Below are 23,981 nucleotides of genomic sequence, written 5' to 3'. Positions count from 1 at the left end.
TCATGTAGTCGCGACAAATTATCTACGGTCCTCAAGTAACCTAGGCGGTACTGCCCACCTTCCATGAGATACACGCCCGGAACACTTGGGCACTTCACTTTGAGAAACGTTAAGAACGCTCGAGCTCAAGGTATACAGAATTTTATCTTCTATTCTACTCATTTTTCTACTCTACTATCTTAGCTAGCTTGATATTGTATGTGAGCTCCAAAGATGCCTTTTCGTTGCTCTCAACTGGCACGAAATCAACGACGAGGTCATCCTTCACCGCGAACACTGAATCATCTGCAAGATATTTGCTGGTCTTGTCGAAAATTTGGGTTGTCAAAGGAGTGTACTTGTCGCTCCCCGCCTACAACCATCTTGTCAATTACTTCTCATATGTGCATCAAAATATTGATGTGGCTTACAATGATGTGAATATGGGCCGGTCGGTAAGGGTGACGGTCCAGAAGCTTAAGTAGCTCACCAGCCGGACCGTCGTATGGTACAGGATATGGAACAGGCCGCAAGCAGTACAGCCCATAATATCCATTCTCGTCGGTGGTGAGCTTACCGCGCAGGTTGAATTCTGCTTGGTCCGGATCCTGTTGCTCGTAGAGACCATTCGTGCTGCATTGCCAGATATCAACTGTAATGCCCTTAAGTGGTTCATTAGTGGCAGCATCACGGATGACGCCGTGCATATACGTCACTTCACCATCTTTTGGCATGGTCTTGATGATACTCGAATCATTCTTGGTGGGCGGCGTATCATGTCGGAAGAAAGGTCCCAGGATGGCTGTTTTCGTGGCTTCGTAGTCGGCGCCTACGAGCTGCTTGTTTGTAATCTCGTCAACAAGCCTGAGGAAAGTCAATACAGTGAATACAGTGGCCTTCGGACTGTGAGAGCTTACGATTCGAGACCAATCACGTCGCATAACAGCTGGCCCTCATTCCGTCTCTCGTTGCTCATCTGGCCTGCGCGGTTGATCATGTTGACGCCCATCATCCATTCGTCGACTGTAAGGTCGACATCGCGCGCAAAATCATGAAGGTGCTGTATTAAGCTTCCGACGACTTGCGCGACGCGGGGATTGGCTTTCGGTCCAGTAGCTTTGATCACATTCGATGTGAAATCGGGTTCATACTGAGGCTTGGGCTTGCTGGCCCCGTTGACGTTGTTGGTGCCGTTTGTGTGAGGCATGCTTCTTTTCAGCGGAAAGGAATGTGCCGATAGAGTGAGGTTAGACGAATGGTAATTGATATGGACAAGCTATCAAGTTTCCCAAATATTGCATCGAGCTCACGCCCCGAGTCTTCGTTACCCCGCAGTAGCTTCGAAGCTGGCGTGATATGCTGTGATATGCTGTGATATGCCCTGTGCCAATTAGAAATTGGATTGTGATAATTGGATTCCTGGCTGTTATTGAACGGCAAGTGCGCCTGTATCGCCTTGACAGAACGGCGCGGATCGCTCACTAGGGGCGCAAGCGGTACGCGGGCATCAGCCGATGCTCCCAGGTGCCGCATCCGATGCCCCATCGGAACACCTCCAAGCGGGACCAGACCCCCACACTTTAGAAACGATGGTACTCGAAGCTCTCTGTAATAGGTCTAGTCTGTACATCACCTAGTATGTCATGCGCGACGTCGCACAGAACGATATTGGAGGCCAGCATTGCTACGAAGGTCTCGAAGTGCGCAGTTGAGTGTGAAGCTGCGACGCAACATGGTGTTCTACAAGTCGACCGAGGAGTCAAAGAATATCCTACAGACGTTACTGGAGCTGTTCAACGAGCATGATGATGAGCTTCCAAAATCAATCCGCCACAGGGCAGAGAATGTCACATTCGAGGCAAAAAGGACCTTACCCTACTTTCCCATCCCCTTCAAGGAGACGGAGACTACAGCGGCACTGAAAGCTATGGAAGCTTCTGTGGTTGCCGAATTAGGTGATCTCAAAGCTGGGAAAGATGCACAAAGAGCCATCAAGATCGATCTGGAGAAGACAACAGCTTTTCTTTTCCAAGCGTATCTAGCTACGGTCGGAGGCAAAACCAAGCTGGATCCAGATGCTAAGAAACTTCTCAAAGGTATTCGCCTTAGACCAATGATCGCTGATTGCACTGGCTGACAAGACCCGGGAAGATACGGATCTTCTACAGGCACAGTCTAATCCGTATCGCCGCATGTCAGCAAATCTGTACGAGACGAACAGACAAGGAGAATATTACCACATACATGGTTCACTGGAAGCATCCAAGACGCTGGGCATGATCGGCCTGGAACCTTTTCGACCCGATCTTGAGACACATGAGGAAATTGTCAGTACGATAGAAGGTGCCGTCCGAAAATTCACGACCGAGCAGCTCGAGGAGATGAATGCAGCTAACAAACAGGCTGGAATTCCTGTGTTGAAACACGAAGACTTCTTGAAGACACCACATGTAAGCTTGTTAACCGTAATCTGGAAGTGAGTGCATGTTGATCATCACCACAGGGGAAAGTAGCTTCGAAAACTTTGCCATGGAACATCACTCAATTAGAGGGCCGGACGCCGCCATGTCCCCTCCCATCAAGCAAAGACAAGAGACCACTGTCAGGCATCAAAGTTCTTGAACTTTGCCGAATTATCGCAGGTCCCACAATTACGCGCATCTTGGGCGAGTATGGTGCCACAGTCTTGAAGATCACCAGTCCTAACTTAAGCGACGTACCATTCTTCCAGGTTGATGGAAACATGGGCAAGCATGCAGCAGATCTGAATATAAAGATGCCCGAAGGAAAAGCAAAATTCGAAGCCCTCCTTGCCGAAGTGGACATTGTTGTGGATGGCTATCGACCTGGAACCTTTGATAGACTTGGATACGGCCCAAGGCAGCTGTCTGAGATGGCCATGCGACGAGGTAAGGGTATCGTATATGTCAACGAGAACTGTTTTGGATATGAGGGCGAGTGGGCTCACAGGCCGGGATGGCAACAGATCGCCGATTGTGTAAGTCCATAGCTTAAGCACCATTTGTAAATTAGGTCCTGGTATTAACCTTTCCGTGCAGGTCTCGGGTGTTGCGTGGGAGCAAGGGAAGTTCATGGGTCTTTCAGAGCCTATAGTACCTCCATTCCCAATATCAGACTACGGAACTGGCTGCATGGGAGCCATTGCCTCTCTCATCGGGCTTCTACATCGAACAAAACGCGGTGGCTCATGGCATGGTCAAGTCTCTCTATTACAGTACGATCTCTTGCTCTTCAAAGCAGGGCTGCATACGGAACAAGTTCAAGAACAGCTTCGACAATTGATGGGACCCGAATTCCTGGCGCTGCGACACGGCAACAGCGTGGATCAGATCAGTGGCACTGCACTGCAACAAATGCGCCGACAGTTTCCAACCTTTTTCACGCGCCCGAAATTACTTGATAAATGGTACGCAGATAAGTACAACGCCGATGTTGAAGTAGTGAACCCGGTGGCCGAGATCGAAGGTCTCGAAATTGGTTTTCAGAGAGCTAGCCGGCCGAATGGTTCGGACCTGCCTACGTGGGACTTTGGATCTGAGGCAGATGTTCGCAAAGGTTATTGACACGTCAAAGGGGTACACAGAGAATGGAACGGAGGAATGACTCCTAAGTTTGACATAACGGAACCGCAATTGAAGACGTGTGCAACTACATATATGTATATATCGTGCCCCTAGTCCTATCGCCCTTACCTAGGTATATTAAGACCACAGATCGATAGAAAACTTCGAGGAATCTACATGACTTGTCAAACTGCTTGTGTAAATACAAGGGGTTCGCACAAATTGTTCGATGAATATCATCCTTCACGTATCTTTCTGTACGCGCACATGCTTGATTCCTGTTGGCCACTACCTCCGTAAGCTTACCGCTCCACACGACCTCGCAGGCCACCATGCCAGATTGAGTGGCCAACAAGGACTAGCATGAAACTTCGACTTCCAACGGCCCCCTAATGAACGACTCGTCTTCACTCATCGATGCTAGAATTCGATTTTTCTTGTCTAAAGTTGTACATCTGCAATCAACCTCGGAACACGCTTCCTGATATGGCACATATCGCTAGTAGTAACTTCTTAGTCATGCGCCATATGGCAATATACTATCAACAGTTAATTCCGCGTCAATATTGTTTTCCGGCATTGTTGAGTAGTGAGCAATCTGCCTGTCTAGATTGAAGACCATGAACTGTAGACGTTCGATCAACACTCCTCATAGGCCTGGTATATGATACTGTAGGTGTCGCTGGACGTAGGATCTTCACATATTGATTGCGAAAATGGCAAGATGCCCGGTTCAAGTCCAAACGCACAATCGCATGCATCCGACGGCTCTACTATTAAAGCATCTCCTGTGACCCCGCGCTTCATGCAAGTGTGCGCTTCCCGCTTCGGCTATTGCACGGAACGCTTCCGCCGCCTCCCCTCCACACTCGCACCGATGAACGCACCCACCCCTCACCAAGAACATCCGGGGATGCAACCAACGCGCCAGGAGACAGCTTGGTGCGGAGTCCCAAGGTGGGGCTGCATGATCTGAATTCCTTTACAATCCTTTGCCGCCGTTGAAACTCACACCATAAGCAGAAGCATTGGCCCTAGTGTATACTGGCATCATAGTCAACTCTAATCCTTTCTTAAAAGCACCCATCCTCAACCTGCCTTGTTTCAATCTCTCCCCCTCCCTCGCTCTCTCTCTTTGCTCACTTCACGCCTACTTCCTTGAGCTCTACCAAATGCTCGGCAAGGTCATTCTCGAAGAAGCTTTTGCCTTGCCTCGTCTGGAGGAAAAAACAAAATGGTGGGCCGGTCTTTTCAGCACAGATGCTGAAAAGCATACAAAAGAGATTCAAGATATTCAGGACATCCGTTTAAAGTTTGCGGATCAATATGGTGTAGGCTACACTATCCTATCTTACACTGCACCTGGTGTCCAAGATATCTTTGATCCCAAGGAAGCTCAGGCTTTGGCTGTGGAGATCAATGATTATATCGCCGAGCAAATCAAGCCCTTCCCTGATCGTCTCGGAGCCTTCGCGTAAGCATACCAGCTGCTCTACTATTTTCACTGGTGGATACTTATCCAGATTACAGCACCTTGTCCATGCACGACCCGCAGGAAGCTTCCGATGAATTGAGGAGATCAGTTACAAAGTACGGTTTCAAGGGCGCGTTGGTAAACGATACTCAACGAGCTGGCGCAGATGGCGAAGATTACGTTTTCTACGATCAGCCAGAATGGGACGTTTTCTGGCAAACACTGGTGGAGCTCGACGTACCTCTATACCTGCATCCTAGGAACCCAACTGGCATTGTCTTCGAAAAGCTTTGGAAGGACCGCCAATGGCTCATTGGCCCTCCCCTATCTTTCGCCGTTGGAGTCAGTCTGCATGCTCTTGGAATGGTCACAAATGGTGTGTTCGACAGGAATCCTAAGGTTCAGGTCATCCTTGGACATTTGGGGGAGCACATTCCTTTCGACATGTGGCGCATAAACCACTGGTTCGAGGACCGTAAGAAGAAGCTCGGCCTCGACTGCAAGAAAACAATCCGCGAATACTTCAATGAGAACTTCTGGGTGACCACCAGCGGTCATTTCTCTACGACAACCCTGAATTTCGTCAAAGATCAGGTCAGCTCCGACCGTATTCTATTCTCCGTTGATTATCCTTTTGAGACTTTCGAGGATGGATGTGTCTGGTTTGACAACGCGGAGATGAACACGGGAGATCGTCTCAAGATTGGCAGGGGAGAATGCGAAAGGCCTATTCAAGCTCAACAAGTACAAGGACTCCAATGCAAAAGTTATATAGACGTCAAGAACTGATAAGAAACATCGAACTTTCAAGCAAACAGCAATGGTACGCCGAGATACCGAGATATGCTTCCACACCGTGAATTACCATTAGGTCGACACTGAAGGCAACGATTTTCCTAATACATGGGGCAGCAATACATCCATGGATTCATCTGACCTCGGAATACTATAAGGTGGTCTGCCTGGAAAAAAAAGATTGACTGTGTGAACGTTTTTCTCTCTGTTCATTTCTGGGAATAACCGGATCAAGTATAGGTGCAGGATGTGCCTAATATGCCATTGATATACGCTGCATTCTCAGGTCGTTGCACGGGGAACGTCTCCACTCGCGGAGATATTCCGCTTCCTGTTACTGAAGTCGGTAGACTTGCTGAAGCATACCGGTGAGCAAACCAGAAAAGGCTCAAGCGTCGCTCTGTCGACCACGCGTACCTTCGCTTCCGTAGTGGTCTTTGGGGATGCACCGATGAAATTATTGGTATGCCTGTGGGTGGCCACTGAGTGGCCAAATTTCGCCGCGGCCGAGGCACGCTAAAATAGGGCCGAGTCATGGGATCGCCATCTATCTAGCGGACCGTCACCTATCTTCGGATAGGGCACCTTGGGACTCTAGAGCACAAGGGCGTCCCGCTTCATGCTTATCAGTATGCCGCTGGTGAGATCAAGGCCCTGTTATTGGCAGCTAGACTTGTCGAGCGGCGATTGGATAGATGCCTGTCAGAGCCGCGTTAACATCATGGCGGCTACTGCTCCACGAACGACTTCCGCATGTTTCCTTTTCAACACAACACACGACATCCGATACCCCAGATTTGCACTGAGTGGGCCTGGAGACCTCAAATATATGGTCACGTGATGTTCTGATCTCACTCCAGGATCCGAGTTCACGATGCCCCGTCGGCCAGTGAAGCCAGAGGACCGGCAGCGGGTCGCTCGAGCGTGCGACCAGTGCAAAGGATCCAAGAAGCGCTGTGACGGAAACCAGCCTTGCGATGCTTGCGTGAAGAAAGGCAACCCTGAGACTTGTCATTACACACGCGGCAGGCGGCGCCACCCATTACCACGGCGAAGCTCGTTTCTCCCACAGAATGCCACTGTACTTGATTCGAATTCAAGAGGGAATAGGAATTCATTAGGCAATTCCATGGTCTCGCCTATTTCTTCCTGGAACGTTCATGGCCAGAGTGTCGTGTCTTCAGGTAGCATTACTTCGGATGAGGTCGATGTTGATGGTCATGATGGATCTGAGCTTGCCTTCGATGATGAGACGCAAACTTCCTCTAATGAGGGCATAGACCAGCCGCCTCTCATGTTGTCGAGCGTGAACGGAGAAAATGGTAAGTCAAGTCAAGACGCAATACATGTGGCGATTTGCAATACATTGATACACTTGCTTCCTTCACTCGCAAAGCACATCCCAACATAGATATCGAAGACGCAAGCTAATCACTGTTCGTTCCAGTCTTCATCGGGAATACGGCTGCCATCTCATTCTTGAGGTTTTTACAGAAGACGTTGGAACGCCATGTCGGTCCTTCTGGCTTCACCGTCGCCGATGATAGTCACAAGCTCTTCGAAGCAGACAGTGCAGACGTAGATCCAAATTCCGTCTACGACAGTCTGAGCATTGATGAGAAGAGCGCCTTCATACAAGTCTTTCTGGATGCCGTCAGTAACCCCATCTTTCCACTCTTGGTTTCCTCGAATCGCATTCTGAATGGTGCTTAGTCAAGTGGCCTTCTCGATCTCTACTCTTGGGAAGACATCTCACGGTTATTGGGAAGCCACGAACCTATCAGCCCAAGCACGATACCACCTGTTTCTCAAAGGTTGAGCAGCTTAGAGACCGCATCTTTGTACCTCATGATTGCGATTGGAGCACAGTGTCGCCACAGCATTGACGATGCCACATGGGCAGCGAAACTATTCTCTTACGCTCGGAAGCTGGCACTCGAGAGGATGTTAGAGGATCCGAGTCTGGACCTAGTAAGAGCTTTCCTCCTTATGGCTTTTTACATGTTCGGGGCATGCCGACGTAACACAGCTTTCATGTACCTCGGTGTTGCCTCAAAAGCTGCTGATATATTGGGGCTACATTCGTCTGCACAATGTAATCATCTATCACAACAAGTCAGGAACGCGAGGTAAGGCATACATGCATCCGACTTTCCATGGGGTTACGTTAACATGAGTACGACAGACTTCGAACAGCCAAAAGCTTACGCGTCTTCGATGTTATTTGCAATTCGATTCTTGGTCGACCGAGTAGTACTCCGTCTCTACGTAAGGGCCATACAAGCTACGTAACTGACAATTCGAATACGAACCCCGAAGTCACATACAAAGCGTTGGCTCTAGGTGCATCTTATGAAGTTTCCGCCATTCTCAACGAGGCTGTAGCTAAGTCTGCTGAATTTGGTCTTGACATGGAGGCTACCGAAGCCTTCGTGTTGGCTCTACGACAAAGTAGTCGCACGTTTCCACCGATTTTACGGCATCATGGTAGCGATAAAAACATCAACACGCGACACATGACGATCGGAAATGTCCACGTGGCCGGCTCATACTATTTCAGTGTCATTCTGGTCACTCGACATTGTTTGATTCGACACGTGGTACCCTTGCTCTCAGAGCAGGCGCGGAACTCGCCTCGGCAGGCCCAGAGTTCGGAGCCTGTAGTAACTGAGAACACAAAGGTCGCTCATCTGGCAGACGCTTGCATTGACGCAGCGTCGCTCATGGCTCAGATGTGTCATCAAGTTATGAAATCTGGCATGTTGATTGGCAATATGTGTATCCTCAAGTGGGTTGCCCCTACCCATACCATAGCAGTATGCTAACATCTAATAGAGCCTGGATCTTTGCGACCGGACTTGTTCTCGGCTTTTCGATACTCGTAGAAGATGGCCACAGTTTCTCACAGAAGCGCGCCGCGTTCCTCAAGTCACTTCACGTTCTGGGGGAGCTCAAGCGGATGAGTCCTCAGGCTGAGCAGTACTACAATATTCTCATGAGCTTCCACCAATCCATCAAGTCCTACCGGGAACAATTGATCCGGGAGAAGCAAGAATCTCGTCCGACGCTCGTCGACCGCGTCTTCTTCACAGACTCCACAGCCGAAGTGGACGAGGCGGAACATATCACCACACAGTTCCCGAGCCCGGATACGTCGGTACTGGAGCCTTCCCTGACCGAATGGCCTCTTGAGCTTGATCATACGAGTAGCGCTGCGAACGCTATAGGACCTATAGATCCTGCGTTGATGGGTGACAACGATGTTATTATGCGCATGCTCTGGGACGTTGATAAATATGCTGGTGCGTATCTCTATCCCATGTTGCCAGATGTGGATATGGGCCTGGATTGCTCAGCACAGGTTGGAGGCTCCATAGCATGAGTCATGTATTCACGATAGATGAGTACAAGCGAAATGGATCTAGCTATCTTGTACATTACATAATTGTTCTTGCGGGCGGAAACAAATCTACGAGAACCAGAGTGTTTAAACTTTGACAGCTTCTGAATTTAAGTGGATGGTCCCACTACGTAATGCCTCATGGGGCTACATAAGCCACATATGCCTTTACAATCGTGAGCTGTCACTGGCCTTACGTAACACATGAGACGCCGGAAACGTCAGCCTCTTGGTTGAGGAACATTCACTGATTGATACCACATACGGAATTTGGAGCCTATGTGATGGCCTTCTTTCGGTATTTTGATCACGTGCTGATAGGCAACGTCCGTGGGAATAGCTTTGGTGTTGACTTGTTGGTGTTCTGTTGAGTGGTGAGGCCTAGGATGGAACCATGGTACACGATGTAGAGCACACAGGTGGTCGAAAGGAGGGCGCCGCATAATCACAGCGATGACCCTCGAGACAGTGTAGCGTGACAGTACCCAGATACTAGAGGTACGCGCGCATGAGAAGTCTTCAAGATTGGTATGAAGCAGGTACCGATTATCCGTGTCTAATGTGGACCTGTGGTGGTAATTGGATGACTGAAAACTTTAAATTAACGTAAAGACACTTCCATGCAGATCAGTCTGATTAAGACATAAGAAACAGAACGGTGCCCTGTCTAGGCATTTGCTACCCTATTCTACTTTCACTGGGTCACGATACCAATCTTCCTCTTATATTCATCTAGCACCCCGTTATAATCTTTCGGCACGTATGGTGAGATGAGTTCCTTGATGAAGGAGCCTTTCCGCTTATTTCTAATACCCATATCCTTCAATAGCATGTCCACGTAAGGAATGCCCTCGAAAACGAAATCTGGGAGACTTGCACCGTAGCCGCAGGGGTACCGCCACTTGCCCCATTGCGTGTGCATCATGATCTCACGGGTGATCTCGTCCTGGGTCTTGGCCTGGCGGTCCAGCTTATCATCGAAGTACGCTGTAATCCAGAGACCTTGCGTACTGGCGCAGATGGCAGTGCTGACTGAGGAGATCATCCCCGCGAAGGCAAAATTCCGCTTCGCAAGCATGCCCGACGGTACCATGAAGCGATAATACCGCAGAGGGTCCGCGGGTCTCTTAGCCTTGGATCGTAGGATGGGCTGCTTTTCTAAAATTGGGAAGTCGTTGAGTACTTTCGTGTCGTATTCTAGGCTAAGGTTTGCCTGTTCCTTCTCGTTGATGGGCAGGCCCAGGCCTGTCTTGTCCAGCCCCTTGAACGTTATAGTTGACTCTTTCTTCCAGCCTGTTGAACAGATCATAGCATCTGCCACCAACTCGTCTCCATTCTCAAGCACAACCTTCCCAGGAGCAAGGTGATCAATGTTCTCAATGTGTACGCGAACCTTGCCATCGCGGATCATGTCAAAGAAACTGGTGTTGTAGTTCAGGATACTCAAACCGCTGCCAATCCAGAAGACAGAGTGCCATGGTTTGAGCTTCTGGAGTTCAGGATGATTATCGTATTGGTGATGCTGGAGAACATCGTTTCCCAGCATGCTCCAAAAGCCTCTGACGAGCATTCGTCCAATGGAAGTCTTCTCTAGGAACTTGCGCACACCACCAAAGCCATCCTCCTGGCCCCATGGACAAGGACTGAACCATGATAGGGCTCGAACGTTAAGGATAGTGTCTATGCGGTGCTGAAGTGGTGTAACCTTGCGGGGTGCGATCCAGACAGGGCCGTTGCTGTCAGGCTTGATGATCATGTCAACTGTAGCACCACTCTCAACCATGGCATACGCAACGTCATATGCAGATTTGGCGCCTCCCACAACAACTGCATTCTTTACTTCCTTCAGCTCATCTGCTCTCCGGCAAAAGTACTTCGCATGGAAGAAGGGATTTTCAAACTTCTCGGCACCCTTGTACGATGGAATGTTAGGTGTCGATGTCAGGCCCGTTGCGAGGATGAGCTTCTCCGTTGGAATTCTTCGCTCTCCACTTGGCGACATGACTGTTAGGATCCATCCAGATTCTGTACATTCGACAAGACCGACAGTTGAATTGAACTGTAGTTTCTCGTATATGCCATAATGTTTCGCGAAGTCGGTCAAATAGCGACTCAGAACCGTGCCGGGGATGTGATCGAGCTCTTTCACACCGTAAACCTCCTCCTTCATGGGAAAGTCTGGGAACTCATAGCTGCCAAGCATGTTGTTAGATTTCAAGCCGGGATACAACCGCTTCTCCGACCACGTGCCGCCAACCGACTCGTTCGATTCAAGTACGGCAATTTTCTGATCAGGATGAGATTGTAAGTATGCCCGAGCGGCCCCAAGGCCGAACCACCCTAAACGCCAATTCGTTAAATAATTTTGACGCAGGTCCTGAACTAGAGGTAAAGGACGTACCTGAACCGACCACAATGAGATCGTACGCCTCAGGCATTGTTGCAATCATGGCTGAGGCTGAAGGTGCAATGGAGGAACAAATACAGACTGACCAAGGCTCTTCGCGTGATTGGGGAATTATGATGTTAAGAACGTATCCGCGATCTTTTCCAGGAGCTCGCCTGGCCTATGAAGTAGTGCAAGCAGTTGATCAGCGAGGATGAATGGCGTCTTGCCAACTGGCTATCGTAGTCAGGGGCTATCCGAGTCAATTGTCCAATGCGACCCTATCGGCGTCACCTGATCTGGGGTTAAGCGTTCCTAGCTCTATGTGGGGAAGAGTTCTTAGCTTTATCTGGCAGCGGATATTGTTCCACAGACTCTAGACAAGATAAAGTCGGCTAGATAAGGTGCTAGTGCGCGCACACTCTAATTGGTGCATTGCCCGCTTGAGGTGGCGGATAACGTTCCTTGTTCTATAAGTCGTCTTCACGGCGCGGCCTATCAATGGAGCCACAGTTTCCTTCCCGCGGTGGTATTTCGCAATTCAAATCGATCGCTCCGATGACCCACAGCCGCGCGCCTCGGTTGCTTCGTATGATAACTACTTCTGAACCAGATGAAGCGGTAATGTCCATTATCCGACCTGTTAGCGAAAAGGAGCCTCGTCGGTGATTCCAGATATTTTCCTTCGAGGTATTCAAAGCACCAGATCTACGAAGAAGCCCTAAGTGTGCATTGGGCGTGAACATCCAAGTTCAATGGATGCTATGTTCAAATTTGGAATCGTGACCCCGTCGTGTTCTGATAAGAATTTGAATTTCTGATGGAGAGACTCATGCAAAGCCAGGGACGTGAACAGCGCTCGTGTGTCTTAATGCAGACAGATGATGAGAAACAATGACAAGCCATGAGCATGATTCTGGATGATGTTGATACTCAACAAAACATGAAACCCTCATTAATAATTTTAGAAAATGCTAAACGGTGTTTTATGATGGCGGACTGATGACTCCATCAATTGTACCAGCGTGTAGACCTCCAGTAATCTGGATATCCGCTGCTGTTGTGTGTCTCGATGCATCGCTAAGAAGATAGATAATCGCACCCGTAAGATCGTTCTGCGTGCTCAACCTTTGTAGCGGCGGAGCGAGCCACATCTGGTCTCCTTCCCGCTTACTCTTTGCTGAACGCACATTGCGTGTCATTTCTGAATCGACAAATCCAGGGGAAATGGTGTTGACCCGGATGTTATGTTTCGCTAGCTCCACCGCGAGCGCCTTGGAAAGCATCAGAACACCGCCTTTAGAGGCATTGTATGCGGCCATTCTATAGCCTGGAAGGCCAATGTGAGACGATTGAGAAGCAATAAGCACAATGCTACCAGCAGTCCGTTGCTTGATGATCTGCTTGGTCACCCTTTGGACAATGAAGAAAGTTCCCCGGACCTGAGACATGTCAGCAACGGGCATGATCATAAGCAAGATCACTTACGTTGATCTCCTGAATGCGTGTGAATTCCTCCCATGTCTGGTCAACAAAAGGCTTGTCGATGGCAATCCCTGCCGCAGGTACACAACCATCAATCGATCCCAAAGCTTCGAGGGCTTGGTCGAATCCCGCATTCAGGCTTTCCTGCTGTGTGAGATCTGTCTTGAAGTAGAAGGTGTTGACATGGTATTTAGACGCCAGGCCGGTGAACTCCTCAACCGGTCTGTCCTGGATATCCAAGACAGCCAGATTTCCTCCCAACTCGGCGATAGCCCGTGCGGCCGCAAAACCGATACCCTGTGCACCACCAGTGATCAAGTAGTTTCGGCCTCGCAGTTCAAACATAGGCCGCACATCGTCAAGCTTGTCGGCCATTGTAATCGAATTTCGAATTTCGGGTGACTTTGATTGAAAGTGTGTGTGTATGGCTCGAATCGTCCTTGTTGCTTGTAGTAAAGGTACCTCTAGCATATGCAACAATGCACAGATGATTCAGACAAGAATAGGCCTAATACCTCCTTGAGCTTTTGGACCGAGGATCTAAAGCCACGTGGCAATAGTCTGGACCCATGAATCAAGGTCGGCAAAGTTCCCCTGCCCTGCATATCAGTACCCGACAGTGGCGGGAAAGATACGTGGTCTAGCCGATAGTGTCGGAGGGGCGATGGTGGCCCGGACTTGGTTCCGCTGGTGATCGCGCGCTAGATTCGCGAGTCCCCGTACCGGTACCGCAGCACAATCAGACCAGTTAGTCAAAACCACGAAGTATGCATTACTTACGTTCAACGGTTCAACAGATTACACGTGCATCATCAGATGTCATTCTAAAAAAAGGTCATCAGTAACCTGGATTTCAGCCTCGCGAACTCAGCCCACCACTGAAGCTCCAAGAGTATCTTAGCGGAGTAGACATCAATCCCTGAAGCTCGATCTAACGTCCAGTCTCAATTCCAAGATGTTCAACGATGTCACGAAACCTCCACCGCCACTGCCAAAGGAGGAACTCCGAATCCTCGACCAGGGCGTGTCCATGCTGTCCCCACTCACTCGCAGAGGGCACGGTCCAGGAATCATTGTGCTTGTCTCAGATTCAAGTGCATCAACAAAGATCATAGAAGGTGTTCCATCACATCTCGTAAAATGGGCCGAAGAAGGTTACGCCGTTGTTGAAATTGAGCAGCAGGCGCTACAGAAGAACGTCAAGGATGCGCTTAGCCAAGCTGTCAACGCACTGAAACAGAATAAGAAGTGCAAACCTAAAGAGAAGATCGGAGTTGTGGGTGAGTTCAATTGGAAACTGAGATTGCAGTGCTCAGGTTAACATAATCATCCGTATAGCATACGACCCAATGTGCTGGAATCTTGCCGCAGAGGCAGTGAACAGCATCCCGGAAGTCGCCGCTACCGCTGTATACGCAGATACTGCTGAGCAAAAATTGATAGCTGCGTCAAGTGCTCCATCTATGTATCACTTGGCAGGTAAAGGGAGTGACAGGCCGCTGAGATCCGAGAACTTGACTCTGTACTACTACCCAGAGGTGCAGTCATACACTTTTGCCACTCCCTTCCAGAAGACATTTCACTATACTCAAGAGGCTATATCGCACACTAGGAGTATCACACACCTCAAGAAGCAGATGGGTGGCCCATGGTTTGACCTTGAGCTCATATGGGACGAGCACACCTACTACGAGTTCGCGGATCGTTCTGTTGAGCACACAATGAGTACTATGGTGCAGGAACCATATGTAAATCACGTTCCCACTGTATGGTAATACGCAATGATGAATTTGAGATTGGCGCGCTGATTGGAATACAGCTTACGGGTGGTGTGGGCAGAGAGCCCTTGACCAACTTCTACGCACACAACTTTATCTTCAACAACTCCGCAGACACGAACCTAGAGCTGATAAGTAGATCGATTGCCATCGATCGAATTATTGACGAATTCATCTTCACTTTTACTCATGATCGTGAGCTTGACTGGCTGTAAGTATTTCCCCTTGCCTATTCCAAAGCTCATGCTAACGACAATCGCAAAGTGTTCCTGGTATTCCCCCAACCAACCTCAAGGTCGAGGTACCATTCTGTGCTGTCGTGAACATTCGAGGCGATCGCTTATACCATGAGCATATCAGCTGGGACCAAGGTACAGTCCTCCGGCAACTGGGTCTGTTGCCAGAGTATCTACCCTTCCCGCACCCACTTCCAGATGGGAAGGCCCCGGCACCTGGCAAGCGACTCGAGTATCGTGTACCGGTCTTTGGAACGGAGGTCGCCCATAAGATGAGAGATCGGAATACGGTCCCGTCTAATGAGATGTTTCATTTCAAGATTAGGGAGGTGTAGATGTATATTGGGCATTTATGCTTGCAGAAGGATTTCCAACCCTACAGGGATGATATGAGAATGACACGATATATTATTTCGTTGGACGCGAACACAATCGACTAAAGATTTGGAACTTGGACCTTTGGCGTCGTTGAAACTTTCCTCATAGCTACCGGAGCTCTTCGATGCAGCGATCGTCAGAAGCGCGGCTCGATAAATGCCACCCATTTTTGTAGGCTCAATGCGATTGGGACGATAACGGTCGAACTTTTTTGAAAATCTGGCCCAATATTCTCGAACCGAACAGCATCGGTTCGGGACGTGTATCCAGGAAGAGATATGCGCAGGCTGTGTGCTCTGCTGACATACCTATGACACGCCCAGTCACTTCCCTCTTAGGCGAATTCTGGATCCGTGAGCTAGTGTGGGTCTCGAGCATTCATGATACCGTAAACGCTTGCATGCCTTGATTTAGGAGATTGCAGTGCTGTCAAAATTCTACCAGGCAGCAGCCCAATCATCTCCTTCGTGCGTTCGCACCGCCAACCACCTTCATTCTCAGCCATCCCATTCCATATATATACATAAATCACTCCTCGACTTGTAAACTTAGTCGAAATATCGCAACAGCCAGCACCACGTCTAGAGCTTGTTTCGATCTCTCCAGGACCTTCGTTCTTTTTCAAACGTTTTCTACCAATAAGATGGGTCCTTACAAGCTCTGTGACGCATGGCAAGACTAAATCCAAGATCGAAGTGTTAAGTTCTACCGCCAAATCGACAGCAGAAACCAACCCATCGCAACAATGCTCGTTCCACCCGGACCTATAGGTCCTCTCCACCCAACTCACCGCTTTCCCCCGCATTTAGCAGAAATCCCCCTTCCCATATCATGCACACCCTTTCTACGCCTACTAACAGAACTCCATCACGAAATCTTCCGCCACATCAGCGCAGACAAAGATTTGTATGAAGAACCACACGCCTGGCTCTGGGCCATCGTCGCGCTTCGCGGCGCATCGAGCTGGATCAGACGAATGCTTCCTCCTTTTACTCTGGGCTTGGATTTAACGCTGAGAGCGTCGAGTAAAGGACTCCAGGCTTGCAGGTACTGTCTTCGTCTGCGTCATAGAGACCACTTTTCGCAGGCGCAGACTCAACTCCACGGCGTACCGATTGATGCAATGCTCGGATGGGCGGGGTTCGAAGCCAAGTCTAGAGGGAAGCGGATGAAGAGGTTCTATCTCGACTGCGGGTTTGCAAAAGCAATCAATCCGGGAGTGCAAATTGCGAAGAATAGGTATGCGAAGGGGAGGGTGATTATGGTGGGCGAGGATGAGAGGTGGGTGTGGGTTCGGTGGTGCAGGAAGTTGAAAAGGGAGGAGGCTGGGACGCGGGTTTTGGCGGCTTGTGAAGGGAGCTGTGCTGCTTGTTGTAAGCGGCATCAGTGTAGCGGTAGGCGGGTGCAGAAACAACAGGAGAGGAAGGCGACTATCAAGTGACAGGAGATTGTTGATGGGGAAGACGCAAAGACTGGCAAAGGTTGCGAGATAAGAGACGAAGACAAGAAGAATCATGCGAGCTGCAGTTGCGTTACCCTCTGAATTTCAGGCTGTATGATACTAGTGCAGCAATTACGGCTGACCACCTTCTCTATGACAGATCCCAGACAGCAAGTATTAAGCTGTTTACGCGTTACGGAAAGAATCCCTTATTGAAAACCCCTTTGAGCCTGATTACGAACGGATCTTTGTCATCTATGAGCATAGACCGGGATCTACATACCACGTGGCAGAGTAGTGATAGTGGAGAGGTGCTGCTTGGAATCGGCCTGAGGGTTGCATATCATAAAATGGGTAAGCATTTATGCTCTTCATGCGTTATGAGCTATGTTGACAGTCGAAAGTCCAACTAACCTCAGAGACCAGTCCTGACCTTTCCAGTTCCTACGATAACAGACCTGACAGCAGGCTGTTCGAGCGTGATGGCCTGAAATCCGGTAACTTTCTTCTTGAACAATTATCATACTATACAACAGACGCCATTGCTAACGATCGTCAAGCCCAAGGACTCTCCCTAGATAATTAGAGCTATAGCTCAATTGACAATACTACAGCAGCACCTTTATTCACCTCAATCTCCTCCTCCTCCTTCCGCAACAGGCCTGACTAACCTAGCATTACATCCGCCCATATCCCAATCCACTTTACACCTTGCATATGGTAACACAACCTCGAACCTCCTCGGCGCCCTCACCCTCATCACAGCCTCCAGCAGCACCTCCTCCACCCCCAGCCAATGCGCCTCCCAAATCCCCTCCGGACTCGGATCGATAATTGCAACCCTCAAATCCTTCAACCCCCTCATGCGCGACAAGATGTCCCAGCCCTTCTCCCAATTCGCCGTGTCCTCTGGGTACGCAGGACGCTTCGAAGACGGATTCCTCCGGAAATAAGGCATGCCGCGAATGGCCCATTTCAGGCGCAGAGTGCGGATAGTGTCGAGGCGCGGTTGGGGGATGTGCGTAGGGAGGAAGAGCAGGTGGGTTACATGGAGGAGAGAGAAGATGTGAGGGCTGTAGAGGTGCGGGGCGGATTCGGTGTACCTGTTCGAATTAGTATCTTGACTCTTTCCAAATCGACAGCACGTACATTCGGCGACAAACAACCAACATCCTCGTGCACGCGCCACTCAACCTCCCGCACTGCGCACCACCAACGAGTACCTTACATCCACACTCGCCATCTTCACCCCCTTTTCCCTTACAGATGAAATGTCCAAATCGCTTCTTCGCGAAAAGTAAATGCACCGTTTCTTCTCCTGCCACGTACTCGTACACCATCTTCCTAATCTCGAGAGGTAACGCGCTGAAAAAAGCGCTCTGGTCTTGCATATGCGTCCGAGCGTGCAGCTCCTCGTCTATGACGCTGGTAAGGCTGATGCCGCTTTTTCTCCTCTTCAACGCCCCATGATCTGGCTCGCTACTCTTCCTGCTCAGAATGAAGCGCTTTGGTCTCTCCTTTTTCTTCTCCGAGCTAGAAGGTGGCTCGATGTCGTGCGGGATCCAGCGCATGGTAGGGATTAGGGTGGCGAGCTTTCTCATTGTCCACACCGGTCACGAACAGGGGAAGTAACGATATCAAAAAGTCATTGGGGGTGCATTGGACTATATAGAAGGTTTTAAAGTGGAATGTGGGCGCTGAGGTGTTTCATTGACGTGGTGGCACGCGAGGGCTGGCGGGGAAATGCGCCTGTCCAGTGATCGGCGCTGGCCTGTGCGTGGCGCGCAGCGGGCGTGAGCTTGTTTGGGTTAAGCTTTGTATTGGGGCGTGCAGGCGTTTCGAAATACTCTAGAATTGGCCTCGGAGAATGGTTTGTATGTATAAGATGCAATTGATGTCGATGTCAAATAGAATGAGGAAGAGACGCAGAATTGACGATGTGAGTTTGAGTTTTGCTGAACAAATCATGTTCAACTTAACGTACCTGAGGAACAGGTTGGTTGCAGGAGTGATGAATGCTGAGTTGAGAGAATCACTTATATTGGCTAGTCCAGGTGACAAACCATGTTCAACTTTGTAGGAACCAAGTGGAGTGTAGGAGTGATTGATTGCTAGAGTTGAGAGAATCGCCTATATAGGCTAGTGCTAGGTGGCTCCTGTCAGCTGAGCGCGGAAACTCCTGCCGCCAACACAATTGATAAATTCGAACAGTGCAGTGGATCCATGCTTGCATTGTTACCAGCATGTTCTGCTAAACCACGTACTGGCCCACATTCACCTTTCAGGTTGAGGCGAAGGCGTTACACTCCCCGGCCTATGATTCGGCAACAATTCTCGAATAATCCCGCAAGCTCTACCATCTTATGCACTCAAATGGTGCTTATCTCCGTTATGTTACCACTACACGTGTGGAATTGTCTTGATGCGATACTTCTCCTCCCTCGTCACACTGGCTCACACCGCACCGACTGGGGTATGGATACGCTCGTCCTCCCCGTCCTGCGTCGAACCCGTTGTAGAACCGTAATAAAGCCAAGCTTTCTTGTATGACTGGCGAAGGAGTGTTACCAGGTCATTATTGATACGCACTTTAACCACCCAGTCCGGCGAAAGGGAAGAACGCAATCCAATGCGTGAGAGATTATCGCAGTACGTTCCTACAGCCCTATCCGTGTGTTATCACTTCAGTACGCTATTGTGACGGGACCGACTTCATCAGACTTCCTCACCTCTCAAGCACCCCAACTGAAACATATATACATATGTATCTACAATGCATCTCTTATTCCGCGCGATGCCCTAGCGACTGATACGCCCATTAACCTCCCTCGGCTTTCTTTCCCTCCTTCGCCGCTTCAGGGTTCAGTGGATGCTTCGAATCATATCCCACCCTCTTCACAATACCCAAGCCCTTCGTCCTACCCTCTCGGAACAGGATGCGATCGCCCACAGTCAAATACTCTGGCCTCTGCACGAACCTGAATGCAACCTGCGCCCTATCACCCGTCCTAATGTAGTTCCTGTCGATGTCGATGATAGCGCATGTCTGCGATACAGGCCCCACATGCAGCATAGCCTGGTACTTCGTCTTGATAGTGGTAGCGTGCGAGAGGATCAGTACTTCGGCAACGAACTCGCGGAAGACCTTGGGAGTTAACTCAGCGCCGGTGGTAGGATCGTTCTTGTGCAGGACGACCATGCCTTTGCGGACGTCTTTTCTTCGTACGTTGCGGAGCGCGAGGGACGCAGATTGGCCGGCTGAGCAGCCGGGGACCTGTATTCGTTTTCGTTCGATGGAGCGCACCTTTGTGGTAGTGAACTGACCGAGGGAGTCAGGGCCGATGAGGATAGTATCGCCAGTGTGAATGACGCCAGATTTGACAACGCCCGAGACGACGGTGCCGACGAATGGAACGGAGAAGGTGTCGTTGACATGAAATTCTAGAGGTGCAGAGCTATTGTAATTACCGTGGTGGGGCAGAATGTTGAGAAAGCTGCGGACGAGATCGAGGTTGTGGCCTGTGACGTTAGAGACTTGGAAGATGGGGCAGATTCGCCGCGACACGAATTGTGTGGCGGTGTTTATGCACTCCTCTCGGTTCTTGATGAAGATTGGGATTTTGCGCGCTCCTGGTGACTTGAGGATTTTGGTCAACTGCGTTATCGTCTGTTCCAGAATCTGGGGCGGGCAAATGTCGATTTTGGTGATGACGACCATTACAGGCACGTTGAGAGCTAGGGCTATGCCGAGATGCTCTTTCGACATGCCGACGAGACCATTGTTGGCGGCAACCATAAGAAGACAGTAATTCGGCTCGCTGGAGAGGAGACCAAAGACAGTGGTGCGGACTGGACATCGAATTAGCAGTCTATATAGTTCACTGAGCATCAACTCACGGTATTTCTCGTGGCCAGCCAAGTCAGTGAAGCCAATCACTTTGGCGGACCTCCGGCCGATCTCCTCCCAGGTCAATTTTCGCCCTGCGACATTGGAAACGACCACCTCGCCCTTGCTGTCGAAGCCCTGCCACGGTATGAGCTTCTGTGCCGTACCCATACGATGCGGAAAACTCACCATTATTTCCATACCCACCGAGCTAGTCCTCCCACTCTCAATCTCGTGCTTATGCCGAAATAGATTAACACGCGCCTTCCCCCTCCCATCATCGAGCCCACCTTTCACCAAAACCCCCAGCATCGTGCTCTTCCCCGCATCCACATTGCCAACAACCGCTATCCGTGTCTCGATCACATCATCCACGCTCTCCGGCCTTCTCCGCAGAATCAGCTTCCCGCTCGCTCCCGTATCCTTCGCATCCCTAGGTCCAACCTCCAGTTCCGGATCCGCCCCAACGTTCCTCGTCATGAGCAGCTTATAATCCGCTTTGGTCTTGTCGCACACTTCGCCCACTCTTCTTAGCGCAGACTCCCAGTCAGATATTGAGAAGGCCATCGAATCGCCACTGTCCTCGAGGCCCAGGTCGAAAAGCGCTTCGCCATGGCCTTCCGCCAGGCGCCCCTCAATGTACTCAGCGAGTTTGTCGACATTGTCCTCTGCGGGGTGGAGCAGCAGCGTTTTCAGCGGTAGGGACGGTGTCGTGTCGTCGGAGAGGCCGAGCTCGTCGAGGATGCTGAGCTCGTCATGCTCTTCGAGGTCGGCGGGTTTCTGGCCTGGCGGGCGGCGCAGGGCTTGCTGCTTCTGCACGTAGTCGGCGAAATCGCTGAGGGCCTGGGATTGTCAGCGTCCACCTCCTACGCATGGTCGGAAACGTGGAAACGCACGCTCTCGCCCTTGCGCCGATCGATGGGACTCTGCTTAGGAGCGTGGCGTGAGGTCATGATGCGTTGTTGCGACTGTAGGTGTTCAGGTGGTGGTGTTTCTTATTCGTCGGTGTGCTGATATTCGTATTGGACGCGAATATTCCATGAGACGTGTTGCAGCTAGCATTGGGGCGTGAGAATGGATCGCAATGGGATGGCGTCGTGCTGGAGGCCATTGCGTGGGGCAGCTGGGGTATTTAGTAGCTCCTACCAGCTATCGATAACAGTCATAGCCAGATGACGCTGGGACGTACGACCATCACCGCGCGTGACTCAACGTCAACATCACGAGTCACGTTCGAGATAGTGCATTTTCACTGCCTGATCATGGCTTGAAGACGACGTGGTTGCCAATAGACGAAGGGCTTGCGGTTCGTATGCGGCTATGGGTCCTATCATCATAGATTTCGCCGCACCGCCACAGACCCGCCCTCCACACTCAAGGGCGCAACACGAGAAGGACCTGAATACGGATTGGAAAGAACGGAGTTAAGGTATCAATGCATAGATGTACGCTTGACCAAATGGCTCAATGTCGTTGTGCGAGCAGTCAAGGAGCGACCCCGCGTTCACCGCAATACTTAGCCACTTCCTTCTTCAATGTCTCGCGCTGATTGTTCGCCGTTTCCATGATATCGCCAACACCATGCACATCTTTGCAATATTCAACCGTACTGGCCATCTGTTCTAGCACAGCCTGTAGCTGATTAGGTAGCCACTAAGACATTGTCAGCTCGACCCACCAACAGACGAGGAGCTTCACATACCGTAACAATAGGACTGCCACCCGTTGCAGTCGGATGCATCGTCCGCTTGAGGATGTACTCGCGTGTGAAGCACCAGTGCCGCCACCGGAAATCCCTGACTTCATTCAAGGCTTGAAGATACAGTGCCGCAGAGATGGGGTTGGCGAGAGCAAACTCCTTCACACCCGAGGCTTCGTCGCATCCGCGCACTGCTTCTAGAAATTCGCGGTGGTTCCCGGGTCTGTATTGACGAAAGTCTTGGAGGATCTCTGTGAGGGGTGTTGTAGGCATTTGGATCTGGAGCAGATTGTCGCACAGGGGAATCTGCGTGAAGTCAGGAGTGTGGAAGGGAGTCGGAAGAGGGTAGAGAAATTACCATGCTGTCATTGGCTCCTGACTCGCCTCTGAAAGACAAGGGCTCGTCGCTCACACCTTCGTAGATAACACCATTGGGAAACATGGATTGCGATGTGATGCCGAAGATGAAGGTGCGGAAATGAGTATAGCTCTGAGGTTTGGAGCGGTTCCACATTGCTAGAGCAGCCGTCAAACTATGGTCACCGAAGTGCGTTGAATGGTGGACTCACTGTTCATGACCGCATTGACGTTCTTCAAGGCATCTACCACGGTCCTCAGCCCATCGTCGAACCTCTCACGGTCCTTTGCAATGCAGCTTTCGAGCATGTCGACGGTACCCTTGACGAGCGGGCCGGACTCTTTGACCATAGCGATGTGCACGAGGACAAAACCTGCCTCTGAGGATGTAGGGTCAAGCCCATGTTCAAAGGCGCGGATCAGGCGCAAATTGTCGTAGTCTAATCCCTGATCAGGATCCTGGAGGCGATAGTTAAACAGAGCGTAGGAACCTGCGTACTCCATGAAAGGCTTAAATCCAGCGCTGAGGATGTGGGTCAGTCCAAAAGCTATCATTAGCGAGGTCGAACTCACATCTCAGCAATCTTGACAATGGGCAACGCAATACTGCGAGGCAGCTTCTGCCTACCAAGTCCATATGGTTCGTCTCTAAGAAATCTCTCATGGCAAGGCTCAAAAAGGTACGCTGAAGCCAGGAAGGAGTAGTCGCGATAGAGAGCGTTCATGGTAACAAGGTCATCTCGGTACTGTTCGACCTCATCACTGAGGTCTGGTAGTTCCTTGTCAAGAGTCTCGCCAAAGGTGAACTTGGCAAGCAAACCAGGCTCACCGGACAGTGTCTTGATAGGCATGCGTTGAAGCAACGATTCCACAGCCTGAAACTCGACTGGAAGCTTCTCGAGGGGCTCTTGGCGTGGGAGGAAACCCCTGCTGGTCGATACCATGAAGGCAGGAAGGGAGCGGTCCTTGGGACGGGTGTCCTCTAGGACCGGAAATTCGAACATATCGACCGACATGGTGAACGATCTTGAGATATTCTGAGAAAGCTCAGGTAACAAAGTATCTGAGTTTGTGTTGTCGAAAACCGACTCTTGTACTCGATG

At 50.3% G+C, this 23,981-nt stretch overlaps 11 protein-coding genes across 11 annotated transcripts; 5 read left to right on the top strand and 6 right to left on the bottom strand.

Annotated features, from left to right (window-relative positions):
- Window positions 1–166: 166 nt before the first annotated feature.
- Window positions 167–1,186, bottom strand: N0V89_006968 (uncharacterized protein; the record flags this gene model as incomplete). Its single annotated transcript, XM_056215734.1, has 3 exons — window positions 167–352; window positions 411–843; window positions 897–1,186. 3 exons carry the CDS (start codon window positions 1,184–1,186, stop codon window positions 167–169), a joined length of 909 nt encoding a protein of 302 aa, XP_056069981.1.
- A 525-nt stretch (window positions 1,187–1,711) lies between these two features.
- Window positions 1,712–2,459, top strand: N0V89_006967 (uncharacterized protein; the record flags this gene model as incomplete). Its single annotated transcript, XM_056215733.1, has 2 exons — window positions 1,712–2,075; window positions 2,131–2,459. 2 exons carry the CDS (start codon window positions 1,712–1,714, stop codon window positions 2,457–2,459), a joined length of 693 nt encoding a protein of 230 aa, XP_056069980.1.
- A 263-nt stretch (window positions 2,460–2,722) lies between these two features.
- On the top strand, window positions 2,723–3,563 carry N0V89_006966 (uncharacterized protein; the record flags this gene model as incomplete). Its single annotated transcript, XM_056215732.1, has 2 exons — window positions 2,723–2,975; window positions 3,013–3,563. 2 exons carry the CDS (start codon window positions 2,723–2,725, stop codon window positions 3,561–3,563), a joined length of 804 nt encoding a protein of 267 aa, XP_056069979.1.
- Window positions 3,564–4,735: 1,172 nt separating this feature from the next.
- On the top strand, window positions 4,736–5,826 carry N0V89_006965 (uncharacterized protein; the record flags this gene model as incomplete). The annotated part of the gene is made up of 2 exons (XM_056215731.1): window positions 4,736–5,037; window positions 5,094–5,826. 2 exons carry the CDS (start codon window positions 4,736–4,738, stop codon window positions 5,824–5,826), a joined length of 1,035 nt encoding a protein of 344 aa, XP_056069978.1.
- Window positions 5,827–6,961: 1,135 nt separating this feature from the next.
- N0V89_006964 (uncharacterized protein) lies at window positions 6,962–9,214 on the top strand (the record flags this gene model as incomplete). Its single annotated transcript, XM_056215730.1, has 4 exons — window positions 6,962–7,154; window positions 7,280–7,489; window positions 8,176–8,620; window positions 8,668–9,214. The coding sequence occupies 4 exons, from the start codon at window positions 6,962–6,964 to the stop codon at window positions 9,212–9,214; spliced, it is 1,395 nt and encodes a 464-aa protein (XP_056069977.1).
- Window positions 9,215–9,926: 712 nt separating this feature from the next.
- Window positions 9,927–11,682, bottom strand: N0V89_006963 (uncharacterized protein; the record flags this gene model as incomplete). The annotated part of the gene is made up of 2 exons (XM_056215729.1): window positions 9,927–11,572; window positions 11,634–11,682. The coding sequence occupies 2 exons, from the start codon at window positions 11,680–11,682 to the stop codon at window positions 9,927–9,929; spliced, it is 1,695 nt and encodes a 564-aa protein (XP_056069976.1).
- Window positions 11,683–12,604: 922 nt separating this feature from the next.
- Window positions 12,605–13,478, bottom strand: N0V89_006962 (uncharacterized protein; the record flags this gene model as incomplete). Its single annotated transcript, XM_056215728.1, has 2 exons — window positions 12,605–13,060; window positions 13,107–13,478. The coding sequence occupies 2 exons, from the start codon at window positions 13,476–13,478 to the stop codon at window positions 12,605–12,607; spliced, it is 828 nt and encodes a 275-aa protein (XP_056069975.1).
- A 580-nt stretch (window positions 13,479–14,058) lies between these two features.
- N0V89_006961 (uncharacterized protein) lies at window positions 14,059–15,452 on the top strand (the record flags this gene model as incomplete). Its single annotated transcript, XM_056215727.1, has 4 exons — window positions 14,059–14,383; window positions 14,442–14,851; window positions 14,899–15,092; window positions 15,146–15,452. 4 exons carry the CDS (start codon window positions 14,059–14,061, stop codon window positions 15,450–15,452), a joined length of 1,236 nt encoding a protein of 411 aa, XP_056069974.1.
- A 1,899-nt stretch (window positions 15,453–17,351) lies between these two features.
- On the bottom strand, window positions 17,352–18,507 carry N0V89_006960 (uncharacterized protein; the record flags this gene model as incomplete). Its single annotated transcript, XM_056215726.1, has 3 exons — window positions 17,352–17,423; window positions 17,691–18,039; window positions 18,266–18,507. 3 exons carry the CDS (start codon window positions 18,505–18,507, stop codon window positions 17,352–17,354), a joined length of 663 nt encoding a protein of 220 aa, XP_056069973.1.
- A 1,247-nt stretch (window positions 18,508–19,754) lies between these two features.
- N0V89_006959 (uncharacterized protein) lies at window positions 19,755–21,775 on the bottom strand (the record flags this gene model as incomplete). Its single annotated transcript, XM_056215725.1, has 4 exons — window positions 19,755–20,785; window positions 20,834–20,960; window positions 21,012–21,665; window positions 21,719–21,775. The coding sequence occupies 4 exons, from the start codon at window positions 21,773–21,775 to the stop codon at window positions 19,755–19,757; spliced, it is 1,869 nt and encodes a 622-aa protein (XP_056069972.1).
- Window positions 21,776–22,307: 532 nt separating this feature from the next.
- N0V89_006958 (uncharacterized protein) lies at window positions 22,308–23,894 on the bottom strand (the record flags this gene model as incomplete). The annotated part of the gene is made up of 5 exons (XM_056215724.1): window positions 22,308–22,475; window positions 22,525–22,827; window positions 22,880–23,037; window positions 23,091–23,401; window positions 23,452–23,894. 5 exons carry the CDS (start codon window positions 23,892–23,894, stop codon window positions 22,308–22,310), a joined length of 1,383 nt encoding a protein of 460 aa, XP_056069971.1.
- Window positions 23,895–23,981: the final 87 nt, after the last annotated feature.

This window comes from Didymosphaeria variabile (genome assembly GCF_027946475.1).
Source record: "Didymosphaeria variabile strain IMI 356815 chromosome Unknown scaffold_5, whole genome shotgun sequence".
Lineage (NCBI taxonomy): Eukaryota > Fungi > Ascomycota > Dothideomycetes > Pleosporales > Didymosphaeriaceae > Didymosphaeria > Didymosphaeria variabile.
Note: the sequence above shows the minus strand (reverse complement) of the source record. Positions and strands in the feature narration are given on the sequence as shown.